Raw genomic sequence first — 16,233 nt, forward strand, 5'->3', positions numbered from 1 at the left:
AGAAACACTTTCGGTAGAATCTTTGTCTGGATCAGAAGGACTGATCCGCAATTCAGGATCTATGGTGAGTTGTTTGAAGTTATCATCAAAGCTAGTGTTTGTCTGACTTCTAGATTCATACTTAGTGTGTGATTAAGCGCGTCAAGAAAGCCGAGACAAACGATACAGGATGGGTTGACCAGGTATAAGTGGGCTAGGTGATTAGAGGTCTGTTGAGGCGTGGCCCTCAGCCCTATGTTAACTACTTAACTTCATTTATTTGTAAGCAGTACTGGAGCATGATCGCTGATAGCAATAGTGTGGATGTGTGAAAATAATATTTAAGTGACACTACCATTACAGAGGCCCAAGTCATTCATATAATGTTTGACCATATTTGAAAACTGCAAAAGCTGAGATCTGGCGGTATTATTTGATTTCTCCAGGCTGGGATTAATGACTGCATTAAAGATGCAATTGATAATGTTGGTTAACATTCAGCCACCAGATGTTGCATTCTTGTTATCATGTTCCATTGCATCTACTTCACAACAAATGGTTGTAGGGATGCACCGATACCACTTTTTTCAGACCGAGTACAAGTTCTTACATTTGGGTACTCGCCGATACCGAGTACTGATACGAGTACTTCTCTCTGCCAAAAGACCCTCGTTAACAGCCAGCTGGAGGGTGTGAGCGACACACGTTAGGCTGGGCAGTCCAGCATATGTGGCTCTAGGGCGGCTTGGAAAAGCTCAGGGCGAAGGTGGCTCGCGGCCACAGCTTAACAGCGTTCCCTGCCCGGACCTCGCTGCACCGTGACGGGGCTCGCTGCTCCCGATGCGACTGTTGACCGGGGCGGACTGTCCTCAGTGCGCCCCAACCGCGTCGTGCCGCGCCCCACGTAAAAGGCACCAGAGGTTTGTGGCGATGTCGGAAACCCACCCGACCCGTCTTGAAACACGGACCAAGGAGTGTAACGCACGCGCGAGTCAGAGGGTGCAAGCAAAACCCTGTTGCGCAATGAAAGTGATGGCCGCCGTGCGCCGGCTGAGGTGGGATCCCGGCCCAGCGGGGTCGGGCGCACCACCGGCCCGTCTAGCCCGCACCGTCGGGGAGGTGGAGCGTGAGGACCCGAAAGATGGTGACGAGAGGTTAACGTCAGGCTGCCGTAAAGTTGTATAGGTGCCGTTGTATCGGAGCCTCGAGACTCGAGTAAGAGTACATGAGCACAGCATCGGACCCGATACCCGATACTGGTATCGGGTATCGGTGCATCCCTAGTTGCCAGTTCGTTGCACAACCTGTATATGTAATGGTCGAGGGGACTGACTCAGACAGACGGTCACATGTCAAGTGATGAATCTTGCAACATGAAGATATAGGCCTACATTAGGGGATGCCTGTGTGTTTGTAGTGCGAAGCGCACACCCCCCTCCCCCTTCCCCGCTTCCGTAGTTTCAGCTGAGATCAGCTGTTCTACCAGTGGGGGAGCATTGTAAAACACAATTCAGTCAAACTGGACTAATACAAAATCAAACTCACCAAAACCGTCTTGCTTAGTCTTTCCAACAATCATCAACTCTGGTTTGGTCGGCCACCCACTTCTAATTCCCCTCCGATGGGCATATTTGTTATACATTGTTTGGAGACCGCCGGGGCTCCTCATTCGCTCACCAGACGGGCGCCTGTCTGCACGAGCTGCCGGCGCTGTGGTGCCGGGGAGCCAGTCGGCAAAGTTTTACTTTTGGGGCATTACATGACCAGGCATTATCAATCGACCCAACGAGGACGGCTTCAACCATACTTGCTTTCCCCATTTGACATCCCGTCATGATATCAATGTTCACGCAGCACAGGTATCCAGCCAGAAAGCAGACGGTCCGCAAAGTATCAAGGGAGTAAAAAATCTTAATCCCATGTAATTTTATGTCTCATATGACATAAAAAATAGGAACATGAGAGTACATATATCAAGCAGCCCTGAGCTCATACATAAAATCGAGGTGCAAGTGCAAAATAAGAGAAATATCTTCCTGTCCTCCACAATTTTTTTAATCACCAGCCGCCTCTGCTGTACACATTACTTACTAAAACTTTATCAAATTACCTAATTATTTATTAATTTATTCTTCATAACGTGTTGGCCCCAATACTGTAGCATTTCGGTGGACAGTATATTGTGAGCCAGAAAACAGTGGCATTGAATTACTAGATATTACATATCTAGTTTACATGTATCTGCTTTTAGATAGGGTGTTAAGGGTTATTTAGCAATTCAGTATAATAGGCTACTTTAATTCTAATTGGTGTACAGTATATGTGCCTCCTGAAAGTCTTTGTTGTCTTGATGTCATTTTCATGTGCCTCTTGGTTTTTCTGTTTGTGACGCAAAGTTAAAATTTATCAACCAATTACCTTGTACTTTAAGGCAAGTCACCGGAGTTGGGTGTGGAACGAGCACTTAAGTCTCTGCTGCCACCAGTGGCATTCAGACGACCCCGGCTGCCCTGTCTGGTACGTTGGCTATTCTCCGCCAATGACATCACCGAGACAGACTCAGTGTCAGACAGAACACTGTTGCTCCAGTCATTACTCCAGCTGCAGAGACAGGGAGGGGGTCGTTTAGATGGAGACAGGTTTCAGACAGGCTTCTAGACCATGACATAAATATATCGTGGGTCAAATTTGTGTAACCTGAGCCTTTCACCGTATTTCATTCAAGTTTGGTCACAGTCTGCATGAATTCAGTCTGATTTACTGATGCAGCAGTTCATTATATAATCAGCAACTGGAACTCCTTTCAAATTGCAAGTGTTTGAGTCAATCAGGACTGAGCCTGCCAAAATTTAAGAAAGTGGACCCAATAAAGATGTTTGATCCTGTTCTGGTTTCACTTGTCTTCATTTATGGATGAGACAGCATAGTTATCCTTTTATACTAATTATAATAATGTTAAATTATGCAGTTAAAGGGACTATTTGTAGGAATCAGAAATTGCTTGTTAACAGCGAAGCCTGTGGCCGTTAAGTCAACGAAAGTCTTGTTGCTCGTGCTTGTGCTCGCTCTACATAGACATGAACGAGCATTGCTCAAAACAGTGAGGCGACACACGTCAGGTAAAACCACAATATCACTCTATATTTCAGCTACTTGGCAGTAATGTTAGCTGACCAGACGAAGGTCTCTCCATGAATCAATGCTGATCATAGTGTTGGCTTTTCCTGCCTCAGCCTCCCTACCGCGGCCGGAGGGAACAGGGGAGACACCGGAGTTTTGGTCGGAGACGATAACGTTTCTCTCTGCGGAGCCCCGTCACTTCACAAGACACGGGAAACCTCAGTTGGTCTGGAGGAGCTGCAGCAGTTATTTCTGCACAAACGTCCACTGTACATTCACTAGATATTCTCAGAGCTACTAACTCTTCTGCAGTGTGTAGTTGTGTGCGCATGCACGTGAGGGTTGAGTGAAAGAGCGAGAACGAGCGCGCTATGTGAGTGAAGGCAAGCAGGCAGGCAGAGGAGCAGAGTACAGCAGAGACTCCGGCCCTGGAGACCAAAGCTACTGTTTTGCAAGATGGGCTTCACTAGATAGAACTTTGTGCTTCCGTGTAGTTTGTGTTGGAGTCTTGTCTGAACAGCGTAGCCACACAGGAGCGCGCATGGGACACCGACCCGCAATGATTTATATGTGTAAGAAGTTACAAACAGTCCATGTAAGGATGACTTGGTGCACAGGAGGCACAGCAAACACCCAGGGGGTGTGATTCCTGGTACAGCACATCCTGCACATCCAACCCAGAGTGTCTTGGAGTTTTCATGTTAGCAGCTCATCAGTCTGTTTCCCTCAAACGTCTGATTAGAGTTTTTACTGTGACAGAACTAAGATCCACAGCTTGCCCATCCAAAGGATGAAAAGGGTTCCATGCAATTTCTTCAGTTAAAGCAAATCGCTGCTTCACCTTGAAAATCCAGGTGATGAAAGAAATGAAATGCCACTGATGTGGTTGAGTGACCCTCTCCCAAATAAGCACAGTCCTACTATTATACCACTGACTTGGCATATACGTGGCAGAATAGATATTTCTAGCAGATATTTATGTAGTCTATCGGCAAGATCTTGCAGTTATCTCCTGACACGGGGCCGTTTCTGGACATTTTGGTATTCTATAGGCGAGACATCCACTGGTGTTCCTGAGGCGATAGATCTTTTCATGATATTTTAGGACAATTATAAACATTTTATAACATTCTAGTGTTTTAAATTGAACTTTAACATCTCTCAACTCATGTTCTGTGCAATGTCATTATCGACCTATACATGAAGACTATAGTCCCTTTCATGCCTTGTTTTAATCTTAATCAGGATATGATATGGGACATAAAAAACCTGGTTATTAATATCCATGTGTGCTTGTTATATCCGAGTTCCTGATCACCTGTGCAGAGTGTCTTTGACTCCTCAACATCCATCCCACTATCTCATATCATCATGTCATTTCTGTACTCAGGCCTACAGTAATTGCAGGTTAGGCTTCAGTATGAGGCATTAACTTATCGCTGTCCAAATTCAACTCGATATTTATCTTAATTCTCTTTTTGGCTATTTTTGGCTTTTTGGCTATAAATGTTTTACAGCATGCATAAAGGAAGGAAATAAGGAAATATAATGTGTTTGGGCTTTGGCTAGCACTGCCGCCTCACAGCAAGAGGGTCGCAGGTTTGAATCCGGCTTAGGGCCCTTCTGTGTGGAGTTAGCATGTTCTCCCGGTGTTAGCGTGGGTTTTCTCCGGGTTCTCCAGTTTCCTCCCACAGTCCAAAGACATGCAGGTTAGGTTCATTGTTGACTCTAAGTGTCCCGTAGGTGTGAATGTGAGCGTGATTGGTTGTCTGTCTCTATGTGTCAGCCGTGTGATAGTCTGGCAACCTGTCCATGGTCAATGTCAGCTGGGATCGGCTACAGTTAAAGACCACCTTTAAACTACAAAATAAAGTGCATTAAAATGTCAACCACACTAGAGGAACAACATTGCAGCATCCCCGAGTGTGAACCGCACCACAAGACCTTATGATCAAACCAACAATAAATTCCTTTTCTATAGACATTTACAGCCTGGTCATACAACTGATTATCGATCCTAAATATACAACCGCCTTCCTCAGTGTAGCCTTAAAAGAACTATCCAGAAAAGAGAACAATTATACAAAAACAATGACAATTAATAACCACACCCTCTGGCCCGCCTGGTAGGTGGCAGCCTCGGTGCGGTGACGGTTGGCCGCCGTAGCGTAGCGGTCGACGGACTGAAGGAGAGAGGCTCTGGCTTGAGTTCAGGTCCTGCAGCAGCGACAGATGAAGGCCTGGACCGACAGGCAGGAAACCTCCTTTTAGAGGGCAGGGAACTAGGCGGGCTGAAACCCATAAGCGCACTGGAAAGGGCTGGCGGAGATGGTAAGGGTGTTGTGGGCGTACTTTACCCATAACAGCTGCTGGGACCAGGATGAGGGGTTTTTGGACACCATGCAGCGCAGGGCTGTCTCCATCTCCCGGTTCTTCCTTTCTGTCTTACCAATGGACTTGGGATGGAATCCGGACGACAGACTGACGATGGCTCCCACCAGCGTGCAGAACTCCCTCCAGAATACAGAGGTGAATTGGGGTCCCTGGTCGGAGACCACATCGGAAGGGAGCCCATGAGGTCGGAACATGTGTAGCAACATAAGTTCTGCAGTCTCTTTGGCTGAAGGGAGCTTGGGTAGGGGCACAAAGTTAGCCATTTTACTAAACCGGTCCACCACCGTCAGGATAGTAGTGTTACTGTTGGACTGTGGCAGATCGGTAACAAAGTCCAGGGTGATATGGGACCAGGGGCAATGGGGCACAGGCAAATGCTGCAGGAGAGCAGGAGCCTGGTGGGACGGTTTTCGCTGGTTGCAGACGGGGCAGGCGTTCCCAACCTGAGTTTCCTCTTCCAGGGATGCCCACCAGAATCTCTGCTGTAAAACTTCCTTGGTCCGCTGAATCCCCGGGGGGCAGGTGAGTCGGGAGCTGTGGGCCCACTTGAGGACGTCGATTCGTAGGGCAGAAGGGACAAACAGACGATCAGTTGGGCAAGAACTAGGACCGGGTTGATCCTCTAGAGCCGCCTTGACCCTTTCCTCCACCTCCCAAGAGAGCAACGCCACCAGGTGGGGTGAAGGGATGATGGTGTCGGGGCCCGAAGCGGAGTCATCCTTCTCCAGGAATTGGAAGGACAGGGCATCGTGTTTCACGTTGCGGGACCCAGGCCGGCAGAAGAGAGAAAAATTTTACCTTGTCAGGAACAGCGACCACCTGGCTTGTCTGGAGTTTAGTCTTTTGGCCGACTGGATATACTCAAGGTTCTTATGATCAGTCCATACCAGAAAGGGCACCTTAGTCCCCTCGAGCCAGTGGCGCCACTACTCGAGGGCCAGTTTGACTGCTAGGAGCTCACGGTTCCCGATGTCGTAATTCCTCTCATCAGAGTCAATCGTCTGGAGAACAAGGCGCAGGGGTGAAGCTTCTGGTCGCTGGCCGCCTGCTGGGAGAGAACTGCTCCTACCCCCACGTCGGAGGCGTCCACCTCCACCACAAACTGTCTTTCGGGGTCTGACATTTGAAGGATGGGGGCCGAGGTGAACCGGGTCTTGAGAGACTGGAAGGCCTCGTTGGCAGAGGGAGACCACCAGAAAGGGACCTTGGAGGAGGTCAGGGCCGTGAAGGGAGTGGCCACAGTGCTGTAGCCCCTGATGAACCATGGGTAGAAGTTGGCATCCCCAGGAATCTTTGCAGCTGTTTGCGAGAATCGGGGATGGACCAGGTAGCGACGGCGGAAACCTTGGCGGGGTCCATTTGAATACTCCCCCGTCCCACAATGTACCCCAGAAAAGAGAAGGAGGAGGAATGAAATTCACACCTCTCAGCTCTTAATGAAGAGTGAGTTCTCCAGGAGTCGCTGCAAAACCGCTTGGACATGGTGGACGTGTTCCTCCTTGGTCCTGGAGAAAATCAGGATGTTGTCCAGGAAAACAAACACGTGCTTATTCAGCATGTCTCTGAGCATGTCAGTCACTAGGGCCTGAAAAACAGCTAGGGCATTGGTGAGGCCGAAGGTCATGACCAAATACTCATAGTGTCCAGTGGGAGAGTTGAAGGCCGTCTTCCACTCATCTCCGTCTCGGATGCGAACCAAATGTTAGGCGTTGCGCAGATCCAACTCCAGGAACTCGAAGGCAGAGGAGATGAGGGGGAGGGGGTAATGGTTCTTTACCGTGATGTCGTTAAGGCCCCAGTAATCGATGCAGGGCCTCAGGGACTTGTCCTTCTTCTCCACAAAGAAGAAGCCTGCTCCAGCAGGCGAGGAGGAGGGACAGATGATACCAGCTGCCAAAGAGTCATTAATGTATGTTTCCATGGAAACCCTCTCCGGAGCAGACAGGGAGTAAAGACGGCCCCTGGGGGGGGGGTCGTACCGGGCTGTAGGACGATGGCGTAGTCATGAGGGCGTTGCGGGGTAAAGAAGGTTGCCCTTGCTTTGCTGAGGTGCTGGACAGGAAGGAGTGGTTGACGGGGGAGCAGCGGCCCATTTTAGGCAAACTTGATGGCAGGCCGAGCTCCATCCCAAAATGGCCCCAGTAGCCCAGTCAATATTGGGATTGCTGTGTGAAACTAAAAGTCAACGTTGACTTATTTTGTTATGTAAATCGTTAGTCACGTGACTCCTTAGTAGTATTAGTCACATGAGTCACATGAGTCGTTAGGCACTCCGTAGTCACGTGAGTCATGAGTCAGTCAAGTTAACCTCAACCACAATCTTTTCCTAACCCTGCCTGAGTGGTTGTGTTGCCTAAAACTAACTTCCTGTGAAAACAGAAGTATATTTTGAAAAGACACTATGCATGAACAAGCGTATATTGGCATGCAGTCCCTGACACGCCTAAAACTGACGCTAGAGGGGTATCTAGAACATCATAGTTTGAAGCTTAGGGCAACCGACCAAGTCTCGCTATTTGACGAGTTGGGAGTGAGAATGTGTTTTATATTCAGGACAGATAGGTATTCCAGTAAACATACACACAGATTTTGCATCGTATATCTGACTGGTATGCCTGTATTTTTATTTATTTTTTAAAGCCATGTTTCATCCTGTTTAAATGTGTTACTGTTTGTCTACTTTGTTTCCTCTGTTTGTTTGTTTTATGTGTGTTTTGTGTAAGCTTTATTATGTCATTATACTAACTCTTTTGTACAGCAACAAAAATTCAATGTAGGTAAAGTTGAACTGCGATCAAAGTAAATATTCTGTGATCATGAGTTACTTAGGTAGGGTTAAGAAAAGATTGTCGTTGATGTTAACTTGACTTACGAGTCACGTGACTAACAACCGACGTGACAAAATAAGAAAACGGTGACTTTGAGTTTCACACGGGACACGAAGAGCCTGGATGAATTCCTGTGTTTGTTTGTCCTTCCCACCCACCCTTAGCGGACTTCTTGCTCTTAAATACTACGTCAGTTGCTCTGATTGTCTAATAATGACGCGGGCGGGTTTACATTGGAGTTAGTTGAAAGCCTGGTGCGTCACATACAGATGCTAAAGCTCGTCTCTGTGCGTTGCATACAGACGCTTAACAGTGCTTCTGTGCATCTGCATCAGACGCTGAGGGGCACTGACCAAGTGTCGGTATTTGAGGAGTTGAGAGTGGTTCTCAACACAATACCTATGTCCTGGGTAAACAGAGTGTCTGGGCTGCTGTGGGGTGCTGAGCTAGACCAAGTTCTGACTGATTAAAACTGAACCAAATTTACCAAACTGACATAATATGCTTTAAGTTCTTCCTTACCTTTGGCTAGAGATGTGGGTGAATGTGGTGTGTTCATGCGCAGATAAAGCATTTTTGCTTGTGGACAAGGTTGTTTCGGTCTCCCTCTCAGCTGCATGGTGCATAGTTGTCCCATTACATTGCTATAAAATGAGGAACAGAAAACATATTGACAATTGACGTACGTGTACAGATTTAACATGTTTTGACGCCTTATATTTAATACTAACAAGTGACTGCATACATTGATAAGCTGCAAATCTTGAAGAGGCAAGTTAGGAATCTGATGTCCTCTGGCTGAGTTTGCCAGGTTGGGGCCAATACCAGTATTGGTATTGTTGTTCCTCTTATTCCTCAGGCTCTGCCTCAGACGGTCATGGAGCTTCTTCCTCTGCTTCCTGTTTGTGAGGAAACAAACTAGATTGTGAAGCAGCCCAGATCACAACTGGACAACATGTCTGATGAGAAAGCTAGAAATGTGCCTAGAGAGATACATTTACCCCCAATTCTATCTAATGTTATTATGGCTTGACTGTAGTAGTGGGAATTGATATTTTTTACAATTGAAGTCAGTACAAAATACACCTCACAACATTGTTATTGCATCCAATAGCACCACAAAATCCCCAAATGACTCAGCTCATTTGGTTTGGCTGTATCTCTAATCATTGCTATGTGGATGATGTCTAACTTTATGTATTGGAAACTTATCTGGTTACTTTACATAATTGTCTGGAGAGGGTCAATGCCTGGATGCCCCACCAATCAAACATTTGAAATGTTACATTCAGCCTCCTGGCTCAAAGTTGGTTTTCAAAAACCTCTGGGTCATTTTAGTTATTGAATCTTGACTACTGTAATGTATTGTATTACATGTTTAAGCTATGAAGCTCTAGCACTAAGACTAATTAAGACAGAGAACACTGTATCCATCATAATAAAACCTTTTTGTTATGGAGATTTTGTGTTCTAACATTTTCTCGCTTTCTTTCTATATGTGTATATTATGACTGGTCATGTGTCCATGTGTCTGGTTGTTGTTGTTGTTGTTGTTCTCCAGTGTCTTGTAAGCCCATATGGGCTGGGCAACATATGGTGCAGGACACTCAAATAAACAAATCAACCAATCAATCAAAAGCACAATTACAATTAGTTCAAAATTCTGCTACGCAGAAGACTTCCCATCGTGGTAACACTCAACAGGCATATTACCAAAGTTCTGGATTCACTGACTTCCTGTTAGGCCTCTCAGTTGATCAGAACAAACTTTTGATTGTTGTTTCCTGCTCAAAGTTCAAGACTTTAGGTGGCTGAGCTTTTGCTTTTGCTGTCCTGATCCAAGGTTATGGAACATTCTCCTTCTCATCCTAACACCTAGACATTTTATTGATGCTTCCTTGCCCTGATTTGTTCTCTGAACTGAATATGGATTGCTATACTTTTTTGTTGGTGTCTTTTCTTTGGCATGTACTTGTAGATTGTTTAATGTGTTACTTTGTAGCCCAGCTTTTGAAATGTGCTAAGAAAACTTGACTTACTTACTATTTATATTTTGAAACAAAACACAGTTCACAGTTGAGGAGATTTTGGGACTTGGGGGAACTATTGAGCACTATAATAAGAACAGGGAGTGTATCTTTAAGTCATAAATGAAACATAAAAATATGACGTGAATTACTTTGTTTTGCAGTAGGCAACCACACACATGATTCCAACGACTAGGAGTGCAATGCAGATTCCTGATATTGTTAAAATGCGTTTCTGATACAGCTCCTCAGCTTCTGAAAAAGAGGACAGTCCAATCTCAAAACTTCAGGTATACAACACACACAGACCAACCTGATCTCACAGTAAGGCGTATAAATAGCATGGCATTTTAAGGAAATTCCGCATGTCATTGCATTATAGGCTTTTCGGGTGTCATTTGACGCCACAGGGATAACGTTGTGAAATGGCTTTTTGCATGTCATTTGATGCCACATCATTACCGGGAAATGGTCGTGGTTATGTTTATGCAACAAAACTACAGTAACAGCCGCAGTTAGGTTTAAGGAACTAAACCACTTAGTTAGGATTAGAAAAAAAAACATCATGGTTGGGCTTAAATAAACGACGTAATATAAGTACGGGAAACACAAACGTCACTGACGTCGCTTCAAAGTAACTCGACAACACAAACACCGGTCATCCACCTCCCAACCCGCCCACCATAAGCAGTTTTTTTTCACATTTTATCCTACGTCACTAGGTCTGAGTGCAACATATTAACGCGGATGCGTTCACATTGCATTGTGAAATGACACAGCCAAGAACGCTGTTGTTATTGCACACGAAATGACTTACAAATTGCTGTGCCATTCATACGCCATTTGGTAAGACCGGGCTGCACAGTCAGACACATACATTACGACAATTCCAGCTATAAACCCTAACAATAAAAAAAGGATCTGTAAGGAGGTTTTTACATTTACAGCATCCTTGTATTAGAAGTAATTTGCTACTATTGACATCATTGAACTCTAATCCACTGAGCTGGGGGATACAGTGGCCCTCATTCATTAAGCTTTCATAGCAGCCAAACATGGTAATTATGACTGACTGTGGTTACTTAGGCTTATTTTTTACAGTACTTCTTAGTGTAGTCAGTCTGATGGAACAAAGCATTTAGTGCTTAAAGTGGTACTCCAGTGACATCAGTCTTTTGGTTGCAGTAAACATGTGCTTAAGGTTGTGAAGTAAGCAAAAACAGGTGATTAGGTTCAGAAAATAACACCACTATAGTTAGATTTAGGAAAAAACAACATGGTTGGGCGCAAATCTACAAGGTTTGTACAGTGAAAATGACATGAACGTTGTGAACAGGGGACATGAACAAACAGCTGATTGTAACGTGATGCGTGGGACATGTAAAGCGGTCTCCTGGATGCAAGCCCTGTGTTTGTTGGACCCATCCACCTCCCCTCCCTCCCGCCCTGTGCGTGTCTTTTTGCTCTTAACGCCGATCGCCATGACAAAGCGTTTGTATTTGATGCCCTGGGAATGATCCTACACTTCCCTCTCAACATTTTCTTGATCTGACATCATAGTGATATCGTCAGGGTTATTGTCCCAGACATGACATCAGTGTCCTATTAATATAATGATCAGATAATGTTTACTTGCACTGACTGAGAGCCCAACCAATAAATTGCCCTGTTTAAGCTTATTGCAGGTGCATTTGTTTCAGTGTATATGTCAGCCAATTAGTAAGATATGTTTGAGGTCATTTAGAAACTCTTTACATAATGGTCACAATTAGAAACACCTAATAAAAGTCACTATATATATATATATATATATATATATATATATATATAAATAGGGGGATCCTCATCAAAAATGTTTGTTTAAGTTTGTCTTTATGTTTAAAAAGGATCATCAGCCAATTTATCATTGTGACATCAGATATTTTTAACTCTTCATAAATCCTGTATCGATAGGGCTCTTGTCAGCATTAAAGATAAATGACTCTAACATGCAATACATCAAAATACAGCTCTCAACATTGGTTCCTGCTTCTCTTTGTTGTCCTAATAACGTTGAACATCATCTGCTCAGGGATGGTGCACCGTGCACTCAAAGAAGTTCTCATATCTTAAAATGTAAGAGATAGTGGTGCTTTCTCTTAGACCACGGGTGAGCAACCTGCAGCTCCGGAACCACATGTGGCTCTTTAGCCCCTTTCCAGTGGCTCCCTGTAGATGTTTAAAAATGGAAATGAATAGCTGTTTTTTGTTTACATTTTCATTCTTATTTATCATTGTTATAGGTCTATACGACGGAGTATTAGGGCCACATTGAGGAAAAAAAATAAATCAGAGATTTAGAGTATAAAGTCATATTATTACGAGAATAAAGACAGAAGTTTGAGAGAAAAAAGTCTTAGCATTATGAGAATAAAGTCATAATATTATAAAGTAGTAATTGTATGTGTTATTTTCTTTTTTGTCGTAAAGTTATGACTTTATTCTCAGTAATATTACGACTTTTTTTCTCATTAAATTATGACTTTATTCTCGTAATATTACGACTTTTTTTCTCGTAAAGTTATGACTTTATTCTCGTAATGTTATGACTTTATTTATTTATATACAGATTTATTTTTTTTCCTCAAAGTGGCCCTAATACTCCGTCGTATCGTCGTACCATAGACCTACAACAATGATAAATAAGAATGAAAATGTAAATAAAAAACAGTTATTCATTTCTATTTTTAAAAATCCACAGGGAGCCACTGGAGAGGGGCTAAAGAGCCGCATTTTTTTCCCCTAAATGTGACCCTAATAATCCGTAGTACATTTGCACTTTGGCCCTCACTGCATTAGACTTATACACTATATACTTAGACTATAAACTGTGTTACCTTCATCACAATGCTCAAATGTTTTGCGGCTCCAGACAGATTTCTTTTTTGTTGCCTAAAATGGCTCTTTTGATAGTTAAGGTTGCTGACCCCTGTCTTAGACGAACAATAGTGTTACACACTTCGATATCTCTCCCAGGTGAGCTCACATCAATTGGCCTGTTTCGCTTCACTTTTCTTTTTTCTAGAATTGTCCTCCATTGTTCATCAATGCTGTCAAAGGAGCACTGAACTTGAAACCCATACCGCCAAATTTCAGCAAGTTATTTTTGTGCACTATCATGTAGGCCGGCTCTTATGGAGAATCCCTATTCTCCCTATTTAATAAATTAAGATTTACCACACCGACATAAATCACCTGTAAAATGGGAGACGTGTGGCTTTTTTTCCCACAGCTGCATGAAATTTACCGAAATGCATTAAATAACAAACAGCTAATTTATATAATGGAGGGTTTAATGGTTGCCCAGTGCTTAAATTTGGTCTTATGCCTAAAAAGGTTTGATGAATGTGTTGGTCAGCCATAATGGAGAACCTGAAAGGAACCAGCAGGCTCCATGGAGTACGTTTTAAATCAGTCAAGTGCTGGCATTGTTTAAGAATATATTGCATCCACTTAAATGAAATTGTTGAGAAACAAAATAATGACATTAATTAATATCAATGGGATGTAAATGTGCCAGATTTAGCCAAAAAGCAAATTATCATCTGCTTTTCTTGGGCAGGTTAACACTACACATTTAAGTACATTTTATGCAATTGTGTAGATATAACATGACCCTGCCTTCAGTGTGATGAGAAGAGGCACAAACTACAGAGCTGCTATAAGCAAGAGGGGATATAAGGAACATAAGGAACAGTTGGAAACAGGAAGGCAGATTAAAGGGAGATGGGTGAAGTTAGGAGGACAGTGAAGCTGCTCTATTGTCTCATGCTAAACACTGGTTGCAACAGAAAATGCAGGATGGGAGAGCTGAAGGGGTGTGAACATACAGCATTAGAAATGTACAGCCTCTTTGGTTTTCAGTGGTGTACTCCAATAAATCAGCAGCGTTTAGACTATTCACCTGAATCAAAAGGCACCTGTGACATTTGACGTCAAAATGATAGCCTGCAGATGCATCACAGTGCTTTGTCATAAATCATGTTGATGTGTTGATGTTATTTTTGATTACTATAATATGTGTACTATGTGATATCTTATTTGTGCTGATGATCAAGGCTGTATGATCCCTTCATCTGGCAAGAGAACACTAGCTTTAGTAGAGGGTTTTAGCTTACAGTCTTACATCTGCAAACTAGGAGGAAGGAACAATCCATACCCATAAATTCAATCCCAAGATGTTCTGTCAGTGCAGAAAGGTGACAAAAAAAAAGAAAATTTGATTTTTCAGATGAGATGATAATATTTGTAGTTCTAACATTTGTGTTTTAAGCTAAAAGAGATCAGAGTTAGCTTGATGGATTAAGGATAACACAGTCATTATACACTGTAGACTTTCTATATGAACTTGTATTAACATGAAGTATCTCAAATTTATCCTAAAGGTACAGGAAACAAATAACACCAAAAAATGACCGGAGTTTATTCTGACTTTTCTCTAAAATTCACATTTCTATTATAAAATCGTGAACAACGAAATCACATGGCGAGGTTGCTATGACGATACACAAACATGGCACACATTGTAAAGGTAACAGGATTCTCACAGCAATAAAAGCTTGAGGCAGATGAGCTTTTGGCAACCTGAACAATAGGTACTACGCTAAATACTGATTGAGTATCAACAGGTTATAACTGAGGAATGACACCAACTGAAGCATCAAAAAAACTCAACAACGAATGACAAAACAAGCTCTCACTCTTCACTGTCTGTTTACAATTAGGGATGCACCTAATCGGGTCCGATACTGTGCTCATATACTCTTACTCCGGGCGGGGAGCGCTGTTAAGCTGCAGCCGCGAGCCACCTTTGCCCAGAGCCTTTCCAAGCCGACCTAGACCCGGTTGCGGCGCACAGCCTCGTATGCGGGACTCCCCAGCCTGCCGTGTGTCGCTCACACCCTCCAGCTGGCTGTTAACGAGGGTCTTTTGGCACAGAGAAGTACTCGTATCGGTACTCGGTATCGGCGAGTACCCAATTGTAAATACTTGTACTTGTACTCGGTCTGAAAAACAGCGCTATTGGTGCATCCCTATTTACAACCCAATACTGCCAGTAAAGAGTGTTGATATTGGACAATTACATACAATGTCTTTTTGCATATCACATCCAATGCCAGCCGTTTTAAAATTCATACTTCATATAAATATCGGATGTTAATTGCAGGTCTGTGATTGGGAACAAACTCAGGTCTCCTGCATGAAAGTCAGATGTGTTGCCATATCCCCTGACCGAGCTCCATTCACAAGGCAGAGAGAAAAAAATATTTAACGAGGCCAACAAGCTCATTCTCAAAGTTACAGCTTTACAAATATACTGTTGCCATCACTCTTTGCCAGGGTTTTTATATTCCAACAACAGAGCCCCCACTCTCTGCACTAATAGCTCAGTTTGCTTTGTATCCAGTTCTGAATTAAATTCACTCTGCACACAAATTGTTTTTTGTGTCACTTGGAATAAGCTCCATGGAAGTTTTACAGTGAAAAATCTTCCAAATGTTTCACCTGTAATAGTCCTTCACTGTGCAACACTTCAGAGAAGTAGGCATGGGTATTCTGTCAATTTTCTCAACACTAATGACTGTCAATCACACATTAAAGGAGACATTCTGGACCTGTTTGTGTGTGTGATGAAACACTGCCAAACCAGGAACCAGGAAATAAAGATGATAAATGTAAGTGAAAGAATAACATAGAATAAATGAATATCAATTGATGACATTTCTTTCAGTGCTTTAATACCTAGTTCATTACAAAAGCACAATTTTGAGTTCCCTGTACCTTTAAAATACTGTATTCCTATCATAACACCCAATTCATTTTTAATGGTTGTGAATGCAAAATTC

The 16,233-nt window shown here is 43.5% G+C and overlaps 1 protein-coding gene across 4 annotated transcripts in view; it reads right to left on the reverse strand.

The window, feature by feature from the left end:
- Positions 1-16,233, reverse strand: part of nrg1 (neuregulin 1) — a 53,927-nt gene that overhangs the window by 5,374 nt on the left and 32,320 nt on the right. The window contains exons 4-8 of one of the 4 annotated variants that reach the window (XM_074617312.1): positions 14,547-14,570; positions 10,501-10,603; positions 9,067-9,220; positions 8,844-8,965; positions 2,398-2,580 (exon numbers count right to left, since the gene is read on the reverse strand). In XM_074617312.1, coding sequence (XP_074473413.1) covers positions 2,406-2,580; positions 8,844-8,965; positions 9,067-9,220; positions 10,501-10,603; positions 14,547-14,570 — 578 coding nt within the window. In that variant the 3' untranslated portion in view covers positions 2,398-2,405. The remainder of the gene's footprint in view (positions 1-2,397; positions 2,581-8,843; positions 8,966-9,066; positions 9,221-10,500; positions 10,604-14,546; positions 14,571-16,233) is intronic. The other 3 variants (XM_074617310.1, XM_074617313.1, XM_074617311.1) reach the window with 3 other exon arrangements.

Source organism: Sebastes fasciatus, chromosome 19, assembly GCF_043250625.1.
Source record: "Sebastes fasciatus isolate fSebFas1 chromosome 19, fSebFas1.pri, whole genome shotgun sequence".
In the NCBI taxonomy this organism is placed as follows: domain Eukaryota; kingdom Metazoa; phylum Chordata; class Actinopteri; order Perciformes; family Sebastidae; genus Sebastes; species Sebastes fasciatus.